The sequence below is a fragment of the Trichechus manatus genome, unplaced genomic scaffold (assembly GCF_000243295.1).
Source record: "Trichechus manatus latirostris isolate Lorelei unplaced genomic scaffold, TriManLat1.0 scaffold00036, whole genome shotgun sequence".
Classification (NCBI taxonomy): Eukaryota; Metazoa; Chordata; class Mammalia; order Sirenia; family Trichechidae; genus Trichechus; species Trichechus manatus.
In genome coordinates, this window is record NW_004443972.1 from 17,869,640 (window position 1) to 17,893,223 (window position 23,584).

At 37.1% G+C, this 23,584-nt stretch overlaps 1 protein-coding gene across 1 annotated transcript; it reads right to left on the reverse strand.

Moving 5' to 3' along the window:
• Nucleotides 1–7,125: 7,125 nt before the first annotated feature.
• Nucleotides 7,126–18,255, reverse strand: GCG (glucagon). The gene is made up of 6 exons (XM_004375426.2): nt 18,016–18,255; nt 14,824–14,924; nt 13,072–13,233; nt 11,251–11,388; nt 8,278–8,421; nt 7,126–7,608 (listed from the first exon to the last, which is right to left on the reverse strand). The coding sequence occupies exons 1-6, from the start codon at nt 18,190–18,192 to the stop codon at nt 7,602–7,604; spliced, it is 729 nt and encodes a 242-aa protein (XP_004375483.1). The 5' UTR covers nt 18,193–18,255; the 3' UTR covers nt 7,126–7,601.
• Between the last annotated feature and the right edge of the window lie 5,329 nt (nt 18,256–23,584).

Genomic DNA, 23,584 nt, shown 5'->3' on the forward strand with positions numbered 1-23,584 from the left:
CACCTCCTTCTCCAATTGACAGGGTCAGTCACTGAGACGGTACAGCAGGGCAGGTGTAGCTGAAGATGCGTTGCTGGTATGGGTTGTTTGTGGCACTTACTACAACCACCAGGGTGGGTCGGTAATCAGTGCAGGGCAGGTTCCAGTAGGCCGTGCTTGTGCTGCTTGGTGGTGTGTTGTTAAGCACACTGTGCAGGTAGGCAGGATGGAGGTGTGGGATTGTTATGTGTGGAGCTAAGATAGATATGGGCGAGAGGAGAGAGGAACAGGAACCAAAAACATACAAACAAACAAAAAAGAGTGCTATGGGAACTTCCCATTGGAGTGGCGAGATGAGAGACTATGAAATGGAGAAAAACAAAAAGAGGAAGAAGAATTTAAAAAAATAAAAGACAAGAATGAATAAATAAAAGTTAGAAAGAAAAAAAGAACAGCAAAGCTCCCAGGGATCCCAATGGTGCAGCTACGAGGTGTTGGGAAGTTGTTCCTAGGTGTTGCAGTAAAGCCTGGCTAGAAGGCGTAGAGGTATTTTGTCCCAGGTATTCAGGGAACAGGAAGAGAAGGAAGGTATAGAGAGACAGGAAACTGAGTAATGAAGAAAGACAAAAAAGGGAAAAAGAGGGAAAAGAAAACAAAACAAATTAAAAAAAAAAAAGAACAAGAAACGCCCCCAAAAAAGCAGAAGAAAAAAAAAAAACATGAAAAAAGAAATGCCCTCCGGGATCCCTCTGGGTGTCTGTGCAAGCTGAGAGGGGAGGTCCCAAGCCGTGTAGCACTGCCCAGCCAGAACAGGGTCCCAACTCGAGAAAATGAAAAGAAAACAAATAATTCAAAACAAACAAACAAACAAAAGCCCCGGGATCCCACCAGGGTGGCAGCCCAGACCGGGAAGCAGTTCCACACTGGAATGGAACTCTGCAGCCCCTTAGGAAGAAGCAAAGATGGCGCATGGAGCCAGGTATTTGAGCAAAAGGAGGGGGAGGTGGTGAGAGGTAAGGAAGAAATCAAAAGAAGTGGAAAAAAGCAACACCAGCAGCAAAAAATGGCACTCAGGGAGTTGGCCAGTGTGGGCAGGTGGAATCCAAGCAACCAGTGCTTCCCGGCCAAGAGACTGCGGCCCTGGGAAGCAGAGGAGGCTGAGTGGGGGTGAAGAAGGGTGGGGGGTGGGAAAGCATATATTGCAAATTACCAGTTGTTTTGTCTCCTGCTGGAAGCTTCGTGAAGCTGATTTCTTGTACCCCCATTTGCTGGTTTCTGATAGGAGTCCAAGATGGCAGATCCACGCTGCGTTAGCTGATAGGGGACCTCTGCATGAATCTCTCCTTGCTCTCCATTTTCTGTCAGTTTTCTCACTCCATTTGGTGCTTGGCTGAGTTCTTTATGTCTTCATTTGATGTTTTAGGGTTTAGGATTGTTGTTTTCTCTGTTAGGCTTAGTTTTTCAGATCTTTGCTGTGGAGGGACAGCATGGTGCTTCTTCCTAGAGCGCCATTTTGCAGGACATCCTGTTTTAGGATTTTTAAATTAGTATTTATAAACGAAATCAGCCTATAATTTTCTTTTTTTGTCCTATATTTAGCAAGTGTAGGTATCTATGTTACACTCACTTTACAAAAAAAAAAAAAAAAAATTAGAATTTTTTTTCACCTTGTGTCTGGAAAAATTTATATAGCATCATGATTATCCACTCTTTGAAAGTGTGGTAAAAATCATATGTGAAATCATCTCTTAGTTATCCACAAGCGGATGGCTTTAACAAAGAGAAATTTATTCTCTCATAGTTTGGCAGGCCAGAAGTCCAAATTCAGGGCATCAGTTCCAGCAAAAGGCTTTCTTTCTCTGACAGCTCTGGAGGAAGGTTCTTGTCATCAATCTACTGGTCTAGGAACTTCTCTGAGCAGGAACCTTGTGTTCAATGGATGTGCTCTGCTTTCTTGGTGTATGAGGTCCTCCTGTCTCTCTGCTTGCTTCTCTCTTTTATATCTCATAAGAGATTGACTTAAGACACAACCTAATCTTGTAGACTGAGTCCTGCCTCATTAATACAACTGCCTCATTAACATCATAGAGGTAGGATTTACAACACCTAGGAAAATCACATCAGATGACAAAATGGTTGACAATCACACAGTGTGGGAATCATTGCCTAGCCAAGGTGACACATATTTTTGGGGGACACTGTTCAATCTATAACATCATCTGAACCTGGTACCTTTTTATGAGATAATTCTTTGATGCTTTTCTCCATTTTATCTATGGGAATTGGTCTATTTCAGCTTTTTGTTTCTACTGGTGTCAATTATTTTAAACTACATTAAAAATTATATCCATTTTTTCTAGATTTTCAAATATATTTGTTAAGTACTTTGGCTAAGCTTATACTCCCTGTTTCAATGGTTGTTTCCCAGTACATTTTAATTTTTATATTTGTATCATCTTCTTTTTTCCCTTGCTTAGGTTGGCTAGTGGTTTTCATTTTTGTCGTTTCTTTTCGGAGAAGCATAATTTTGATTTATTAGTCCTATTTCTTTGTTGTTGTTTTCTACCTAATTTCTTACTCCCTTTGCCTTAATTATCTCCTTCTGAGAGTTTTAAAAATCATAATAGGTTTTAAACTTCATCAACTGTGTTTGTTCATTGAGATAATCACATATTTTGAATTACATTGATTGCTTTTCAAGTGATAAACCACTCTGAAATTCCTGCAATACAACTTGATTGTGCTGTATTATTCATTTTCTATATTGCTGGTTTTGATTTGCTAATATTTTGTATAGAATTTTTGCATCTACGTTTATGAGTCAGCTTGGTCCCTGTTGTCTTCCTTGCTTGCAAACCTTGTCAGATTTTTGTATTGATGTTATCCTGGTCTTGTAAAATAAACTGGGAAATATTCCTTCTTTTTCTTTTGTTTTGAAGAATTTATGTAATATTGGTGTTTTTTTCTTCCTTAAATGTTGAGAAGAATTCACTTGTGAAGCCATCTGGGCCTGGAGTTTTTTTTTTTAAAGATTTTTTAAATATGGAGAGAGGACTATTAAGATTTCATATTTCTTATATCTGTTTTAGTAACATATTTTTATAGGGATTTGTCCATTTCATCCATTGTATTTTCTACAAAAATAACGCTAACCTTCTACCTTTGTTTGCCAATGGCACCTTTCCCTGTGAGGTATTTTTATTAAGTGCACCATGCTAATGTTTTTATATTTAAAAAAAAATTGGTATAGCAGCACTTCCGAAAATACCTCACAGACAGAAGGCATGGTTGGCAAATGTAGAAGTTGCCCACCATTTGTGTAAAAATATGGTAAGTTGTCAAATTTATTGGCATAAAATTTTAACTAATACATTTGTATTATCCTTTTATTGTTTGGAGAATCTTTGGAGATATTCCCTTTTTATTACTAGCATTGACAATTTTTTCTCTTTTATTCTGACTAGTTTTCCTAGCCAAGGTTTTCATTTAACTGGATCAACAATCAACATCCATGGAAGCAGCAGTCAAGAAATCAAATGAAATATTGCATTGGGCAAATCTGCTGCAAAAGACATTTTTTAAATCTTAAAAAGCAAAATTGTCACTTTGATGACTAAGGTGTGTCTGACCCAAGCCATGGAATTTTCAATTGCTTAATATGAATGCAGAAGTTGGACAATAAAAAAGGAAGACCAAAGAATTGATGCCTTTGAATTATGGTATTGGTGAAGAATATTGAATATACCATGGACTGCCAGAAGACCGAACAAATCTGTCTTGGAGTAAGTACAGCCAGAATGCTCCTTAGAAGTGAGAATGGCAAGACTTCATCTCGCTTACTTGGGACATGTTATCAGGTGGGACCAATCCCTGGAGAATGACATCATGCTTGGTAAAGTAGAGGGTCAGCAAAATAGAGGAGGATCTTCAATGAGATAGGTTGACACAGTGGTTGGAACAACGGGCTCAAACATGTCTACTATTGTGAGGATGGCATATGACCAAGCAACGTTTAGTTCTGTTATACATAGGGCCGCTATGAGTTGGAACCAAACCGGCAGCACCTAACAGCAACAGTTTTGCTAGGGATTCATTAATTTTATTAATTTAATCAAAGAACCAACTTTTGCCTTTGATTTTTTTTTTTAATTGTCAAATTTTTACCCTATTTCATTATTTTGTTCTCTTATCATTACATTTCCTTTCCTCTACTTTTTGGAGTTAGCTCTTCTCTCTTCTGGTTTTTTGAGATAAAAGGTTAAATCACTGATTTTCAAACTTTCTTCTTTCCTAACATATGCATTTGTCATTTGTTAATTATAGCAGAGTAGAAAGATAAAATACTATTACCAGACTATTACTAACATGTCTACCCTTGGACTTCCTGACTCTGGGCTTATTGTTTCTGTGAAAAATACAACTCCCTATTTAATTAAGTCTCTGTGGTTGGGTTTGTATTACACATAGTCAAACATAATACCTAACTACAGTAATACACTCAATTTCATTTCTATGCTTATATGGCTCCTTAGCTTCATCTCCCATCCTCAGCCCTGGGTTTGCCTCTAGATCTTAAGGGCAGATTCATTTTCTCTGGTTTTGACCTTTGACACTCTTTTGGACTTGACTCACATTCACTGTCTTATTCTCTCCTCTTTGGTCACCAGGTGTCAATGTTCTTAGCTGACTCCCTCTCTTTCTTTGTTTGAACACATCCTATATAGTTCTGAAGGCTGATATTTTAACTGGAGTACGCACAGACATCTTCTCAAGGTTTTAACTCTTTGGTATTGTGAAGACACATACTCATTAAGTTTCCAAAACAAATTTTTCAGTTCCAGATGGGACCTGTTATGGATTGAATTGTGTCCCCCAAAAATGTAAGTCAACTTGGCTAGGCTGTGATCGCCAATACTGTGTCGTTGCCCTCCATTTTGTAATTGATGTATTTATCCTATGTGTTGTAAATCCTAACCTCTAAGATGTTAATGAGGCAAGATTAGAGGCAGCTATGTTAATGAGGCAAGACACAATCGACAGGATTAGGATGTATCTTGAGTCAATCTCTTTTGAGATATAAAAGAGAGAAGTGAGCAGAGAGGAGAGGGACATCATGCCACCAAGAAAGAAGCATCAGGAGTGGAGCCTGTCCTTTGGACCTGGGATCCCTGTGCTGAGAAGCTCCTAGACCAGAGAAGGATTGATGACAAGGACCTTCCCCCAAGTCTGACAGAGAAAGAAAGCCTTCCCCTGGAGCCGGTACCCTGATTGCAGACTTCTAGCCTCCTAAACTGTGAAAGAATAAATTTCTGTTTGCCAAAACCACCCACCTGAGGTATTTCTGTTATAGCACCACTAGGTAACTAAGACAGGGCCTGTTAGGTCATCTGTGGTACTTTGCTGTGGGAGTGGTAAAGGCAATTATTTGCATAAAGTAAAACACAGTGGCTATCAAACAGTTGCCTTGACCTGCTTTCATCAGAACTGTGAAAAATAGAGCATTCTGATCTCATCAGTTGAATTCCTTAATAATCAACATAGCCAGCTTCTACTTAAAAATGAGCATATGAACTAACAGTCAAAAACCCTACTTTGAGAAAATACTGCGTAGCCTCTAAGCATTCTTCACTGAGATAATTTGGAGGAAGACGTGATGGTTTTGTTTCTGGGGAAGCTGACAGACATAATCTTTTTTTTTTTTTAATTGTGTTTTTGGTGAAAGTTTACACAGGAAATTAGTTTCTCATTTAACAGTCTATACATATTGTTCAGTGACATTGGTTACATTTTCCACAACATATGAGCATTCTCATTATTTCCATTTTGGTTGTCCTGTTTCCGTTAATCTAGCTTCTTTGTCCCCCCAGCCTTCTCATCTTTGGTCTATGGTAAATGTTAACCATTTAGTTTCACCTAGATGATTATTTTGAGGAGCACAGTACTCACAGGTGATATTATTTATTTTGTGGGCCAATCTGTCATTTGCCTGAAAGACGACCTCTGGGAGTGGTTTGAATTCCAAGTTTAAAGAGTATCTCAGGGTGATAGTTTCAGGGGTTCACCTAGTCTTTACTGGTCCAGTGAGTCAGGTCTTTTTTCAGGAATTTGAGTTTTGTTCTACATTTTTAACAGACATCATCTTGACACATACAAAGGTAACTTCTGTCCTGAATATCCCTATGACAACCATTTTAGGATCAGTATTTAAGAGCTCGTTATGACTGAGACCTCGTTATAAAGTAAAGACAGTCGTGAAGACTTTTGTAAGGTATGATGTCGATTAGAAAATTTTAAGCTCATTTTATCATATCAAGAACTTAGGTCCAGGGAGCTTCAATTACCTACTCAGGGTCATACAACTAGCACTACCCTTATCTCTACTCTTTTCTAGCCAGCTGAGGAAAAGTTAATCAGTATGTGGAAGGGTAAGAGTGACATTATTACCGGTATTACCTCAAATTCACTACCACTATCAAAGTACGTAAGTAATTTCCAAAGTTGGTAACGTTATTGGCAGGTAATTAGGAACTTATAACTTATATGAGTTCTATAGAGATAGAGCAAGAGATCAGCAAGGCTATACATGGCAAAGAAAAGTCTCAGACATGTCAATCAGCACCAGACTAGCTCAAGATCCTGGACATTACAGAACAGGGAGACAAGGGTATAGGGCATGATGGGCAGACTCAAATGCCTGCAGGTGCCAGGCAGTGAGGGATATGCATTAAGTGGGCCAGGGATAAGTGCCCAAGTGTACATTATGTGGGATGTGTGTGCATATGTGTGTGTGCACGCATGCATGTGTGTGTGTGTGTAGGGGGCACTGTTGTGAGCTGTAGAGCATGTGACCCTCCAAAAGAGGCAGCTGCTACTCAGCTCCAGAGGAGACTTGCCTTTGTGTCTAATGTTAACTGACTATCCAGTTTTTTAAGAGAAGCCTGAAGTCAATATTTTTTATATAAAATACCCTGATCTTTCAATGTTGGCTCAAAATGTTAAAGCTCAGTGCAGCCGTTCAAAGCATGAAATCATGTCTATGGACCAGATTTGGCATGTGGGCTACCAGCTTAGAAAGAAGGACTGTTTGGAAGGAGTAGGGGCACCAGGAAGAGAGGCAAATAGACAAAAAATAGACAATGGTAAAGAAGCTTGAAAACTGTTTTTAAGTCTATCTTCGATAAATTGAAAGCTGAGCATTTTAATGACAATGGTTCCAAGAAGGTCATTTTCTTTCCAGTTTCACCACTGTGGCTATAAGTCTTTCCCTTCTATCTTATAATGTAGATACATTGTGATGGAAATAATATGTACAAATTGATATAGAAAAATAATTTCATTGCTAAATGCAAATAGGTTGGGGTGCTTCATCAAAAATAAGAAGAAAGTAAGATAATACAGCACTTCTATATTTTAAAGCTGATATTTTAGCAATCTTTTCACAATAGTTTATTCCACTTACAATCTTTTGGCTACAGAACACTAAAATAAAATTCATTTATTGGCATGCAAAGTAATATGGCTTCAGAATACATCTCTTTAAATTTACAGAACTTAAAATTTCAAACATTTTCGAAGTGGCCGGCAGGTGATGTTATGAAGATGGTCTTGAATGGTGACAAACCTTATTTCCTAGAGATAAAAAAAAAAACAAAGGCAGCGATTTAATATAGCTGTAATACCCAGACGATACTGTTAACATATCCAGGAAAAATTTCAATGATTTATCCTGATAAAAGCTATCTATCAGTCTCTTATCTTATAAATACCTCAGTCTTTGGACTCTGAATACTTATGCTGAGAGATGATTTATCCTAAAATCTCTCCATCAAAAAATACAATTATGAATAATTATAAGAAGGAATTAATATCCTTCAAGATAAGTGCTTATTTTTTGGTGTTTAGATTCTTACTACTATGCTTATTACATTAAGTATATAATGCCATATATATTGGCATTTTATCTTTGTGCTAAAACTTCAATATATATAACAAGTTGCAATGTGATACTAATACGTGAATGACTTAACACTCTCCATATTTTATTCATATCTGTGTTCCTAGTGTCTCATCCCTTATAGATATTCAGTAAATGTTTTTGGAATCAATGAGTGAATGAATAAAACTGCAGTGATCAAAAATGAATATAATAATGTACCCTCAAATGATTTAAATATGCATATTTTTAAGTCTATAATGAATGGGAAGACTCTTTCCCCCACATAGAGAACATTCTGTAGCAATACAACAAATATTTAAGAAACTTTTGATAGTTTTCAGAATTGACTAAAATGCAATTACCTGTCAGTAATTTTTGTCTGAAGCAACCAATTTATAAAATCTCGGGTGGCAAGATTATCAAGAACAGTGTTCATCTCATCAGAGAAAGACCCATCGGCGTGTCTGCGGCGGAGTTCTTCAACGATGGTGACTTCTTCTGGGAAGCTAAGAAAAAGAGAGTTAAAATTAGTTAAATGTTTTCAATAAGTGCTTATTGATCACCTCTCACTGCTAACGTATGCGAGAGTCATTGAGAAAACAATGAAGTTTCTATTTACTGAGATCCTACTATGAAAAATCTCATAGAAACCAGTATGAACTGGTGAGCATCTGAAAGGAAATTTTTCAGGTAATAAGGAGCAGCGATAGGATCTGAAATCAAGCCTGTGTAACTTCATGCCCTTTTCAATATTCCAGGATGCTTCAAAAATCTTAGTATATTGGCAACAGAAGCTATTGCTGAGACTATTAATCTGCTTACAATTTGATAAAAAGTATACTGTAAAACCAGCGATTTTCAGAACAGCCTTACAAACTGAAGAAAGAAGGGATTAAAACTCAGTGCATATTATATTTTTTCATCAGTTTACCATAGCAGAATTTTTGTATCCCTGTGAAACCCAATAAAATATCCTCAAGTGTAAGCAACTATTTTACCATTAGTTTTGCAAGTTCGGTTGTTAATATGTTCAAAACCAAACCACAATACTACTTCCCTTTTGTCTTGAGATCTCTTTAAGTCTCAGTAAGCTTGTCTTAAATCTCATTAAAAAATCAGTTCAACATAAATTTTCTGTCCCTCGTATTTCAAATGTCAATCAAAATGATCATGAGAAAATGAGATGGACTTTAATTTCATTTTCAACTTTGGTTGTTTAATGGATTTTATATGACCCATAAAAAAAACAAGCAAAAAAAAAAAAAAAACTTTGCCCTCGAGTCGACTCCGACTCATAGTGACCCTATAGGACAGAAAAGAACTACCCCATAGGGTTTTCTAGCAGTGGCTGGTGGATTCGAACTGCCAAAACTGCCAAACTTTTGCTTAGCAGCCAATGACAGTCCCATAAAAAATTGGGTACATAGTTCAATATACAGATGTTTCCGCCTATCTCTACTTTGAGTGTCATTTCCCTAAACATCTTATATTTGATTCCTTTCAGTCTTCATCAACTTTTTATCTGAATATTTACTAATGTATAAATATATGTTGATCACTTCTGTAAACATTTAATGTCAAACTTTGTTTTCAGTATTATTCCTTTATCTTTTTTTATATTGTTGTAGTTTAAGTGAAAGTTTACAATTCAAGTTAGTCTTTCATACAAAAATTTATACATACATTGTTATGTGACCCTAATTGCTCTCCCTATACTGTGACAGCACGCTCCTCCTTTCCACCCCTGATTTCCCATGTCCATTCAACCAGCTCCTAACCCTCTCTGCCTTCTCATCTCATCTCCGGACCAAAGCTGCCCATTTAACCTCATGTATCTACTTGAGCTAAGAAGCACACTCTTTATGAGTATCATTTTATGTCCAGTCCAGTTTCATCTTTGTCTGAAGAGCTGGCCTCAAGAATTGCTTTAGTTCCAAGTTGACAGAGAGTCCAGGGGCCATGCTTTCTGGGGTTCCTCCAGTCTCAGTCAGACCATTAAGCCTGGTCGTTTTACTAGAATTTGAGTTCTGCACCCCACCCTTCCCCCACTCCATCAGGGTCTCTCTGTTTTGTTCCCTGTCAGGGTGGTCATTGGTGGTAGCCGGGCACCATCCAGTTCTTCTGGTCTCAGGCTGATGAAGTCTCTGGTCTACATGGCCCTTTCTGTCTCTTGGGTTAATACTTTCCTTGTGTCTTTGGTGTTCTTCATTCTCCTTTACTCCCGCTGTCTTCTTTTTCTTTATCCTTAGTTTTCCTGGGGCAGTCCTAGTTTAAGCTTGTCTTCCCTTGTAGTTAACAAAAGCTCCCTATTTACTCTCAAAACCCTCTTGGTTTGGATGACAAATTATTCCCCTAATTATAGCACAACTATAAAGGAGGATGAAAATTAAAGACTATAGCCTTCAGTATGGATTACACCTCAACATAAAGAAAACAAAAATCATCACAACTGGACCAATAAGCAACACCATGATAAATGGAGAAAATACTGAAGTTGCCAAAGATATCATTTTACTTGGATCCACAATCAACGCCTATGGAAGCAGCAGTCAAGAAATGAAATGATGTATTGCATTGGGCAAATCTGCTGTGAAAGACCTCTTTCCAGTGTTAAAAAGCAAAGATGCCTCTTTGAGGACTCAGATGCACTTGACCCAAGCCATGGTATTTTCAATTGCCTCATATGCATGCAAAAGTGGAACAAAGAAAAAGTAAGACTGAAGAAGAATTGATGCCTTTGAATTATAGTGTTGGTGAGGAATATTGAATATACCATGGACTTCCAGAAGAAGGAACAAATCTGTCTGGGAAGAAGTACAGCCAGAATGCTTATTAGATGCGAGGATGGTGAGACTTTGCCTCATATACTTTGGACATATTATCAGGAGGGACCAACCCCTGAAGAAGGACATCATGCTTGGTAAAATAGAGGATCAGCAAAAAAGAGGAAGACCCTCAACAAAGTGGATTGACGCAGTGGTTGCAACAATGGGCTCAAACATAGTAATGATTGTGAGGATGGCACAGGACCTGGCAGTGTTTTGTTCTGTACGTAGGGTTGCCAGGAGTAGGAACTGACTCAATGGCACCTAACAACAATAACAATAATGGGGGATAAAATGTAACCTATTTGACTCTATTATTAATGCTTCCTACCAAAGATGAATCAGACTAGACTTTTGTATACAGTCTCCTACCAATCAGGGTTATTTCCTTACTTTTTGAGACTATACTAATTAGCTCCCGTAATCCAGATCCATATATAGATAACTCTAGATTTAAGTTTTCACCATCAAGGAAAAAAAAGAATGTCAAATAAGAATGTACAGACTTACTCTCGCCTTCCTCGGCCTTTCACCAGCCAAGCGATGAATTCCTTGGCAGCTTGGCCTTCCAAATAAGAACTTACATCACTGGTAAAGGTCCCTTCAGCATGTCTCTCAAATTTATCATTACGTTTGGCAATGTTATTCCTGAAAGAAATGTGAACATTAAATTGAAGATCTGTCTCTCTGGCAATATGGTTCTCACCTATAAGCAGTGGCAGCTTCTGAGTTTGGGATTCTACGTAGGAGGGGCTTAGGGAAAATTTGGGAGGAGGGTTGGCTGGAGGACTAGTCTTAAAGCTACATTAATTGTTTGGATTGAAGATGGGTGGGAGAGGACTAATAATTAAGGAGCAGCTAAAACCTCCTCCCAGAACACCCATTTTTACCTCCTCTGCTTATCTGTGTCACTGGCTATGAAAAGATGCATTACTTTTACGTGAGTCTCAGTAGATACAGACTCTCCATTGCGTAATGCTACTCTCCAGCAAGAAAACTGTTTGGTATTAGTAAGCATTGGGTCAGAGTTAGTTAATTGTTTTAAGGGAAACCAAAGGAGTATCTCAAACTGATATTGAAAGGACCACATGATAGTGGATTAAAGGAATTGTGTGATCAATTAGCAATGAAAAAAGCTAAGAAGATGGACCCCATATCAACTTCATGTGTGGCAGAGTGCTTTGCAGAGGGGAGCAATCAGCTGTTCTCAGTCTTTCTGGCATATATTACCCCTGGAAAGTTTCATTTTAAACACACCACAGAAATCACCTGTAAGCAAGGATTATTATGCATTCATGTAACCAGTTGTGGCATTCTCTTTCTGGAAAATAAAAACTCTTTTTCATTTTCAGAAATTTGTGGTTTCTCACGTTTAACTGATGGCCTCACTTGTTGTTCTTATCAAGGACTTCTCCCAACATCTGTTCTGACCACAATGGCCATGTTTCCTGCAGTTGAATGTACCCTGTGCTTTAAGAACATTTTGTTAGCAGCAACTCTCTCTCTCTCCTATCCCTCTTGCTCGCACATGATCTCTTCTCTCTCTCTCCCTCCCTTCTCCATTCTATCCAGATAAATCCATGTCCTTTTCCTGAATTTTAGATTCCTTCAGCTACTCTGTATGCAGAACTCCCTTCCTCTTGTGGGCCACTCTCCAAAGAAATTGTGAAATTCCACCATTTCTGTGAAACTCTTGCAGATGATTTCCTCCAGTAGCCTAGATGCAGCAAAAACCCAACCCCCCCAAAGAATATCCAACATTAAAATGTATGTCATACTACAAGCTTGTGTTTTATTTGCCTTCTTCTCTCTTTATGCTGTGCAGCTAGGCTGTAATTTTAAATGCATATCTTGGAATGCATTCTACAAGAAAAGGAATGCATTTATTGCTATTCCTCACCATGATTAGCTTGACTAGGGATAGTTTTAATGTGGTCACAGTTGTGTGTTTGAACCCTACAAGGTAATGGTGAATTTGCTCTATCTTTTGGCCAGAAATTAGATTCCTAACTCTGCACATTCCACAAAAGTAGGCTTTCAGTTTTAAGGGAAAATGAATAAGAGAGTAAATATTGCTAAGACCACAGTTGGGAAAATAATTTAAGGTATATGTCACCGTGAAGAGTAGGTACGGGTTTGGAGGTGGGAAGGATAGGGCATTCAGAGACATAATACAAAGGATAGCATCATCAACCTTGGAAAGTACCAAAATTGAAAGAGTTATGGGCACTATTTGATGAACGTGATAAGTTAAGAAAGGCAGGAGAGATTTAAGATGTATTAAAGTAATATATTTGTGTGCAAATTTCAGACCAGGTTCAGAACTTTTACCTGTTCCTCTTGGTATTCATTAACCACTGCACAAAATCCTGAGCACGCCTGGAGTCCAAGTACTTGCTGTAGTCACTGGTGAACGTGCCCTGTGAATGGCGCTTGTCTTCAATCATCTGATCTGGATCACTGAGCGGGTCTGTCTGGGAAGCTGAGAATGAACTGTGAAGAACAGTGATTGGTGCAACATAAAAATCTGCTGTACACTCACTCGAGGATTATCTTCACTACAAAATACAGGGCTGCATGAAGCAGTAATGTAGGCACCTAGGGTATATCAGTACACAGTGCAAAGAGAGCTTAGCTTGTCACTGGAATCCCATAGTTTTATTATAGTTGAGTACACTCCTATTCTGAATTCTAGTAACAAATTTCTTAACTGACTAATTTTTTTCTGAAATAGGATTAGTAAATCTTTTCAACCAATTAATCTGCTCATGATTATGCTAATAAAGGCAGAAGAGAGTAGTGACTTGAATATTTTAAAAGAGTGAAGAGTCCCAAATTATTAGTTGGGGCAGCAGTTTTATGGTTCCAATTCTGTTTTGCATATATTAATATAAAAACATAGCTCAGTTATCTCATGATATGGTAGCTAACGGTGGAAGAAAGACTTTCAGAAGTCCAAATAAAGGCAAGAAAAAGCCCACTTGCGAATTTGATATTATATAGTGGATAATCCACATGTCAGTAATCACAGTTGTTTCCATGGTAAATATATGGAAAAATATTCAATGTGGTTAATACTCAGAAATGGAAATTAAAACAACAATGAGATACCATGTTTATCTGCCAGATTAGCAAAGATTAAATACTGGTAAGGTCACTGTGAGAAAAGTATTTCTATATTGTTGATGGCAGTGTGCATGAGTGATTATTCTAGAAAGTTAATTTGCAAGATACTATAAAAGGTTTAAATTCATGAAACCCTTTGACACAGTAATTCTACTACTAGGAATCAATCCTCAGAAACTAGTCAGAAATGTAAAGAAAAGGTAGGTACCAAAAGTTATCTGCAACATTATTTGTAGTGGGAAAATTTCTGACCTCTTATGTGTCCAGCAAAGAAGGAATAACTTCTCGTAAATTATTGTACATTTTTTATATGGATTAGTATGCAGCCATTAACTATTACACATTTAATAGATATTTTTAACAATTTCAGGAAAAGCTAACAATGTAATGTTAAGAGAAAAAGCATGATGCAAAGCTGTATTATGTTCTGAGAAATATTTTGTATACTATATATATATATAAACTACAAGAAAGGAATTTTTATTATGAATAATTTTCTCTGCGTAGTAGAATTTTGCATACTTGACCTACTTTTCAAATTCATCATATGAACTTGTATGAATACATGAACATGTATGACTTTTACAATTAGCAAGAAACAACGTTTTTTAAGAAGGAATAACAAAGAGAAAAGAGTTGGTGTGAATAATTAAGCTAATCTATGCAGTGTGAGTAATGAATGGATGGATAGACAGGATAATCCGAAGAATTCAAAAAACTGTAATTTCCCAAGTAGCATATTTTCCAACCTTTCTCATCCTTTTGGTTATGAAACAACACATGCTTTTATCTATACTCCAAAAAAGCCTGCCTTTATCACAGTGACACTTTAAGCATATGAATTTTGTGCAAAGAGTATTTACTGTAAGTTACTGAAACCTTATTTACTAAACGTAGTTTTCACAGGCATTAATCTAACCATAGTGGTATGTTAGTTTAAGTCTAAGGATTTACTACCTGGATGTCTCCTCTGTGTCTTGAAGGGAATGTTGCCAGCTGCCTTGTATCAGCATTACAAACAATCCAGCCACAACGTAAATGCTTCTCATTTTTGCTGCCTGTCAGAACACAGAGGGAGAGAGGGAAAGAAGCAGGCAATCATATTTAAACATGTCAGACTAAATTAGTTTGATTTTGACTAAGTACATATTCTAAATGGAAAGAAAAATCCAGTCTTATCAGTTTTATTCTGATCATATTTCCAGTTTAATTTCAAAAAGTAGATTATATTTTTCCCCAGAATTTTTGGAGGCAAAAAAGGGACACAAAAGATGTGTTCCACCATTAAGGTTTTTCATTAATGTAGGACACTTCTGTCAATGATTAGAAGGCTCATTTCCAGGATTGAAATAGAAAATGACCACGATAAACGTTTAAAATCTCCCCTGTAGATGATATGCTACATATGGTTAGCCTGAATGGCACCTTATCCATAATGCTGCCCCCCCTCACTATCAGTCTGGCTTTCAATTAATAGTCCTTCACTTCCAAGCATTTACATTATACTGCATTTCAACCATCTTAAAGCAGCCTCAGGCTACAACTTGGCATACCAGCTGTCGGTTCAGATGTATTATTCATTTATATTTTAAATAGTGTAACTTGGTCTAGACTTTGTAATTATAAAGCGGCCAACAGATTTGAGGTATTTTAGGGTGCTTTGACCTGTTCTAAATTAAAGGGAAAAAAAATCATTTTAAAGACAAGCAATTTGCAACGAGAACTAATGCTTCTGGCAACTTGAACAGTCACAACTAAGAAACTAAGAGATTACTGTCATAAAGAAAATCAGTGCTTGCCTCTGAAGTCTTGGAAGTCCCCAGGTTGCTTTATAATTGGACTTAGTCCAGGATATGTCATTTATTGCTAGTGACACACTAGACCTGTTTGTATGGTACGACTGGTTGCTTGTCCTAGTATCACAAGCAGATGTGACACGCAGTGTGCACAGAGGCCAGCATGAATGCGGGCAGCGTCCCCACAGAGCTAGCACCTCTATCTTCCGAATGGAAACCTCAAGTCTGGTATTTGTCGTGGACTCCTCCATGTTACTTTCAAGCTCAGCCGTGCTTGACTAGGGATAGTCAAGCACTTTGAGAAGTGGGGATTTCAATCCAAGTTAGATTATGCTTATCCATAAATAATTTGAATGAGTATTTTTAGCAAATGACATTTGGTTTGAAATAAGGATTTTACAAATATTATCATTTAAAACTATCAATCTTTTCCTTAACATCCTAGCCATATTTACTATCTGTCTCTGGCACTACAACTTGGAGACTGTAATACCTGGAACGGTAACTTTTTTCTTTGAAAGATCAAGTCTTCTTAAGACTGTGTGGTTAATTCGGCAAACAAACATAATAAGAATTATATATTCACCTTCATTCATCAACATTAAATTAGTAAGTTGGCATTTTGCTATGCTTCAGAAAACTTTGGGAACGTTGCTATATATTTAGGTAGTGTCATCTAATAACTCAATTATAATATTCATGTTTTCAGGAATTTTTAAAAATTAAAGCAAGCAGTTCTTTGTAGGATTACCCCACTGTTGAAAAGTTTCTTATAAAAGACTGAAAGCTGTCAGTTTAGTTCTAAATACTTCCCTCCACCCAAGGCTCCTAAAGGTTTTACAATATTTTCCATTATGTTCTACTGAGGCAGATTTAAAGCAGGTGGTATTCTGCCCCTGTGGTAACTGATAAAGAAGAAACAACCCTAAAGAAATGAATATTTGAAGTCCTTTACAGGCAATAAAACAAGTCCTACTTAAAGAAAGAACTTGGTTTTTAAATCTCATTTATTCATTTTGTAAAAGGCTTTGGAATTGTGAAAATTTAAGACCAGAGTTAATTGTTTGGATACCACTGCTGAGAAGGAAAATATTTATGTTATTTTAGTATCAAAATCTTATTTAATAAGACAATAATTTCAAAATACTTTCACTCTGTTCGGATGGCCTCAGGAGAGAACCTATGGTTTGGTGAGAACCATAATTTTCCACTCAAATTTAAAAGTACAATATGATAAAAATGGTATTTCTTGAGTAGGAAATCATTTAGAAAGATTAATTTTAGACCAAGGAAAGGAGACATAATACATAAATACAGGCCAAATAGGTACTTTTTAACCTGGTTAGCTCATTTTCTCTACTGGAAAAAAACCCCAAACCAAACCCGTTGCTGTGGAGTCGATTCTGACTCAAAGCGACCCTATAAGACAGAGTAGAACTGCCCCATAGGGTTTCCAAGGAGCAGCTGTGGATTCGAACTGCCAACCTTTTGGTAAGCAGCCAAGCTCTTAACCACTCCGCCACCAGAGTATATATGGAAACACATACCACTTAATTATTTGTTACATTAAAGATCTCTGTAAAATTGGTCTTTGTTTTAGGAACTTCAATAGTACTTTAGAACATCTGATTTTTTTTTTTTTCCTAAAGAGATTTACTAACATTTCATTCCAGAATGTAGAATTTTTAGATTTTCATAATTGCTATTGGCCTTCAATCAACAGTAAATAATTATTGATTACTCTCACTCATCCAAAGTGATAGATAATATTTATTCTCTGCACCAATTATGTTAAGTCTGATTTACAAAGAGCTGATTTTATGGACTTTGATTTTTTTAATAGAGTTATCAGAAATTTGAATATTTGAAAGATGATTTTAATTTGGTCTTTTAGAAAATCAGAGGTTTCAATTACTAAAGAGGAATTGCTGTTATAGGCTCTGTAATAGACTCATTTTTGCTGAATTTAAAAGGCGCCTTCTGTTCAAAGCAGTATATACATCTATTAAATCGAAGGGAAAAGATTTTTCAAAATGTTTCTACTTATTTAAAAACGCAGTTCTCATAACAGCTAAATCTCATAACAAGTATATTGATTTGAATACTTGTTTTCTTTTCTACTTTATATCTTTGAATTGAATTATTTCCCTGGCACAGTTTGGAGCTTCACTACACTGAAGTAGATGAAAGTATATTTTATATTATTTTTTCACCACAATTCTGCTCCATGAGTTGTTAATAATAAAGTATAAGACGAAAGAGCAACACTTTAATTAATACTTTGCTCCCTTGAGAATATTTAACTGTACCAAAAACAAGATCTACAATCTTACAATTCCAATATTGATCTTACCTGTTGAGACTGTGACGTGAAACAGAGCAGGTGGAGGAAGAGAGAACCCTCTTTCAAAACTATGGAAGTGCTCTCTGTCCTGAGCTCTCTACTTCTGCACCAAAGTGCACTGCTTTTATATACTCCCCAGCCCTGCTTAGCCTCACAGATATTACGCTGACAATATAAATTTTTCATCTGTAGATAATGAGTTTTGTTACAAACGACTTCACACGCCCACTCACTTTGTTCGTCTGCATTTTACGCTTATATGCGTAAAGGGATCCGGAAAGTTTTTATTTACTCTCGTGCCTTTTTTTTTGTTGGGAATGAAGAGGGCAGTTTGGAAATTCACCTTTCACTCTGTCAGGCATGAAAATCACTTAAGTACTCTAAAGTGAATTTTGACGTTGAAGACGAAAGAACTTGAAATTACATGGCCCATGGCTAAAACCATTTTAAGTATGGCCTCATTGGAGGGTTTTATTAAAGTTCATTCGTTTGCTATTTATCCATGATAGGTTTCTTATCAGAATATAATAATCAATTCATTCATGCATCTATCCAAATCATTCAGTCAACAAATACCTATTAAGAATCTTCTCACTTCACTATATGGAATTAATTTGTGTTATTTTGATGGGAAGTTTTAAAGAATATTAGTAAAGACCTAATCTGTCCTGTTTTAATAACTGAATTCAGTTAAAAGGATAAAGTAAAACGAGAGTTAAACATCCAGGATAGGTGATGCTAGTAAGACCAGGTCTAATTTTTTTTTTTTTCTTTCTTTTGCTAGATGCCTAAAAACTAACTCTGCTAGTAAGTAGGACACTTCATTACAGAAGAGCAAGGTATGAGGAAAACTGTCAAAATGAGATGTATACTGCCATATTTCCCGACCCTTGGGACCTGCCACATAGGACTTGGATGACCTTAGGATTTAGCGGAAATTATTCCAGTTAATCTTGAGAAACAGAAAAATGGCAATTGATCTAGACAGATAGCATAAGGACTGACGTTAGGGAAACTGGAGTTTAATCTTGCTGCTCTCAACTAGCTGTGTGACCTTGGTCAAGTCACACAGTGTCTTTGTGCGTCAGCCTCCTGATTTGTGATATGAGAGGGTTGGTTAAATGTACCCTCTAAAATAAAAATCTGACTCCACATGACAAAATCATCATACCATTTCCTAAGTGGATTCCAGCATTCTAATATAATCACCTGCATGATGTAGCTGATGACTTGTACAGAAGTAAATCATTGGGGCAACTGGGAAAACATCCCAAATGGACTTAGACACTTCAATTTGTGAGTTAGGCCCACTGTTTGTTGAATGTAGAGCTACTTAAAGGTCAGAGTTAGAGATCAGTTCCATGTCAAATTGGGAGACCTCAGTCAGGGTTTTTTGCGCTGGTGATTGATTATTGATGCTATAAAGCCTTACTATCAAAGTGTGGTGCAAGGACTAGCAAAATGTTGTAACTTGTTAGAAATGCAGAATCTCAGGCCTGCGCTCCAACCTACTGAAGCAGAATCTGAATGTTAACAAGATCCCCAGACAACTTATATACGTACTAAAGTTTGAGAAAAATAACCATCTCATTGTCTTCACCTCCTCACTGTGCTGCTGGTGTTTTGACCTGAGGACTGATGCTTAGCACTTCCACCAGAGGGGGCGAAAGGGCAGAGAAAGCTGGCATGCCTCAGGTCAGTCTTGAGTAACGTTTATAAATACAGTAATGGCTTGTAAGTATGGGCTAGTTTAATATACGATTAAATTGTCCTTCCCTCTGGCCTCAGTCCTCATCAGTATATTGGCTCTATTTCTATTGTTTTTAGCAGACTCGTTTCTATTTTCTCCCTTTGCCTATTTGAGTAGATGTTTCTTTGCATCTCTCTTTTTTTCCTTTTCGGATGCTACCTGTTTGTGGAGCAACCCTAAGAAGGAAACTTTGAGTCTGATGTATGTAAAGCCCTTAACATAGCACTTGGCGTCTCAGTAAATGCTGTCTCCCAATATCTCACTTCAAAAACTCCTTCCTCCACTTGCTTTCAATTACTTCAGAGGTGACTATCCCAAGTTCTTTCTCTAGCTTCACCTCCAGCCCACCAGCACTGACTCTTGGGGGCTCCTAGCATCCCGATGATAAGCACACTGGGAACACAGAAGAATTATGAGCCCCATCATATAATGCACTGCTCTCATCCCTAAAAGGAGCAAATCAGGGTCCTTAATAGGTCCCTGGGTGGTGCAAATGGTTAAGCACTCAACTACTAGCCGAAAAGCTGGCAAGTTCCAACACACCAGAGACTCCCTGGAAGATAGGCCTAGCAATTTGCTTTCAAAAGCTCATAGCCTTGAAACCCTACGTGGCACAGTTGTACTCTGACACACATGGGGTCTCCATGAGTAGGAATTGTATCAAAAACAACTAACAACAACAATGAGTCTCGTATTGTCAGAAATTAAGACAAACACTGAACGTAATTTAGACCTGTGGATCCTCTTCCAATGCTCCACTGACCTACCCCAGCATCAGTCTGCATTTGGCCTTCAATTGTCATCATTGGAATTTTTAGTTATTCAGATGTGAGGCAAGGAAAGTGGTGATCCTGTATTTTTATGACTAGTGATGAAAAGCTTGTCTGGAAGCAACAAAAAAAAAAGAGAGAGAGAGAAGGAAAACCATTAACAACAACAAAAAGAACCAATAATCAATATAGGCAGCAACATGGAAGAATTTCACAGAATTAGGCCGAGCAAAAGAAGGTGGGCAAAAAAAACCTACATATGAATGAATCCATTTATAGAACATTCAAGAGCAGGCAAAACTAAGGTTAAAAAAGAAAAATCAGAACTGAGGTAGCCTCTTAGAAGGGGAGGGGAAAAGGTTGCCTGAGAAAAAGCCCAAGGGAACTTTCTGGGAGCGATGGAAATATTCTACACTGTAATAGGGATGTGTGTTACCCAGGTGCATCCAAATTGTCAAAATAGTACAGTTAAGATTTGTGATTTTCATTTAAATAAATTTTACCTAAAAGGAAAAAGACTACTTAAAAAAAAAAAAAAAGGATGTGGAAAGTGGGGTGGAAGTGGAGGTGTAGATTGATGTAAGCATGGCAGACTGTTGGTAATTGTTGAAGTTGGGTGATGTGTAAACAAGGTTTATTATGCTCTTCTGCTTACTTCGTGTATGAAAATTTCCATACAGAAAAGTTAAAATAAAACTCTAATAAAATGATTGTGGGGGTGGGCATTATCAGCAATTAATCAGTTATTGTTTTGGAAGCTAAAGAGTTTGAGCCCTCAGTTACTAAGTATGGGCCAGGTAAAGTAAGTGGTTAGAAGACACATGGAGGCAACAAAGCTAGCAGGTCAAATGACAGCACAGGGCAGGACTTGGGTAATGGCAACAGCACACAATGAAGGTAGAGAAAGGGAACTACCTTTCGGAGGAAATAGATTGAAGATTACATCTCGCTTTTTCTCAATATTTTCCAAGGCTCATCTTGAAGCTACACCTCTACTCTGCTATGTAAGACTTCACTACCAGTTGTCAAGTCAGTTCCAACTCATGGTGACCCCATGTGTGTCAGAATAGAACTGTACTCCACAGGGTTTTCAATGGCTAATTTTTTGGAAGTAGATTGCTAGGCCTTTCTTCCCATGTGCCTCTGGGTGGACTGAAACCTCCAGCCTTTCAGTTAGCAGCCAAGCATGATAATCGACTGTACCACACAGGGACTCCAAGACTTCAATAGTGACCAGTAAAGCTTTCCTGGAGTTTGAGATCCAATTTTTATTCTTGAAAATAATCTTAATAGGCCATGCTCTTCCTCGGTTGGAACACTGGTCTCCATAACAAGGGTCTTATGAAAACATGCATGAGTCCTCAAAAGATCAATAAAAATGATAAAGAAAAATATTGTGTACAGCACTTGAGAGAAAAGTTTACCTTAATTGAGGTTTTTTTTTTTTTGCTTTGAGGAAAAAAGGCAAGAGGGTCATTAACAACAGCCCTTGCAAATGTAAAATTTGAGCACATAAGATGTAATAATCAGATGCTCTTCTCATCTTTATGAGTGAGGCGATAGGTTCAGGGATCCAGAGGCAACAAAGGAAGAACTTCTGGGGAAAATTCTTCCAAGTTTGCCAGAGGATGTGAGAAATGTCTTTCCTGAGAGAGAGTGAAGAACCAGTTCATGACCCATCCATCTGGAATGATTCTGAAGAAGCCTGCAGGGGTGGGGGAGAAATCCAGCAAGAAGATCAGTGGACAGTCTTCCTGCCCTCAGGCTCTGAGACCCTGGTAGTCAGCCCAGCTTACAAGTCTGTGCAGACTCTGATTTTATCTTTTGCTAGATCCTGAAATAATGAGACGTTTAAAACTGTTCTAAGTTTCAGTTGTTATTTTTATTCAAGAAGGGAAAAAGAAAGAAAAAGAAAACAAAATCACATTTGTACAAAAGAATCTTATCTCATAATTTACAAGTGGAAGATATATTTATATGTATAAATACATATATATCATTGAATATATGTGTTATGCTACTATTTTTCGCATATTGTAGCTATAAAAACCAAACCATATGTCATTACATTTATCCAACCTCTTGCTCATCTGGAAAGACTTTTTTCTTCGAGCTTCTAAGAGTCTTTAATCTAAGCCAATTAAAACAGCAATTTTTCAACGTTTTCTGTAAAAGGAAGTAACTGAAGCCATTAGAAAATTTAAAATGAAATCTATGTACTAAAAAAAATGCAGAAAATGCAAAACAGAGTTATAAACACTTTTTCCTATTTATTGTGCCGTATAATCATATCTGACCCCTGCTTGAACTTGCTCAGTGTTGCCAATTCACATTTTATCGTAGGTATTTTAAAGATATGCCCAGTTTTCTGGTGATACTGAAATAATATAATCATAGATTATATTCAAGCAGGGATTTACTTAATTTATTACAATCCATTGTTCGGCTATTTTACTCTTCAAACATAGAGTATGAATTTCTACCATCTCATTTCCTCATAATTTACCAAAATAATTTATTTCCACACTCAAAAACGGTGTTATGGCCAGAAAGTGCTCTGTACTGTGTTCTAATCCTGACTCTTACTTACTGAAAAGTAAATCATTTCTCAGTTGCCATGTTGTCAAAGGAAATAGAAACTGACTTTTCACTTCATTTTAATAAGAAATATTATTCTCTCCATAGAGCACAGTAGAGTATTAACTCTGAACCTTTTCTAATGCTGAAGAAAGATTAGATTCATATAATTTCTGGTCATAATTACCTACATCATCCTTGGTAAATACTGATCAACTCAACTCTAGAAGTCAAAGACCGTGGCTTTTATACTTTTTGTTTTTGTACCCCTCCCACCCACTACTAGGCATACTACATAGCAAAAAAAAGTAACTCAATGAATATTTTAAACTTTGATTTGATTTATTAAGCACCAATTTGCATCTAATATTTTTATGGACACTTGTCTTATAGAAAAGTATAGTTTCGGACAGTTGACATTGATGCAAAGAATCAAGTACAAATTATAAATTCAGAGTCTACATTTGACTAAACTTCTGAG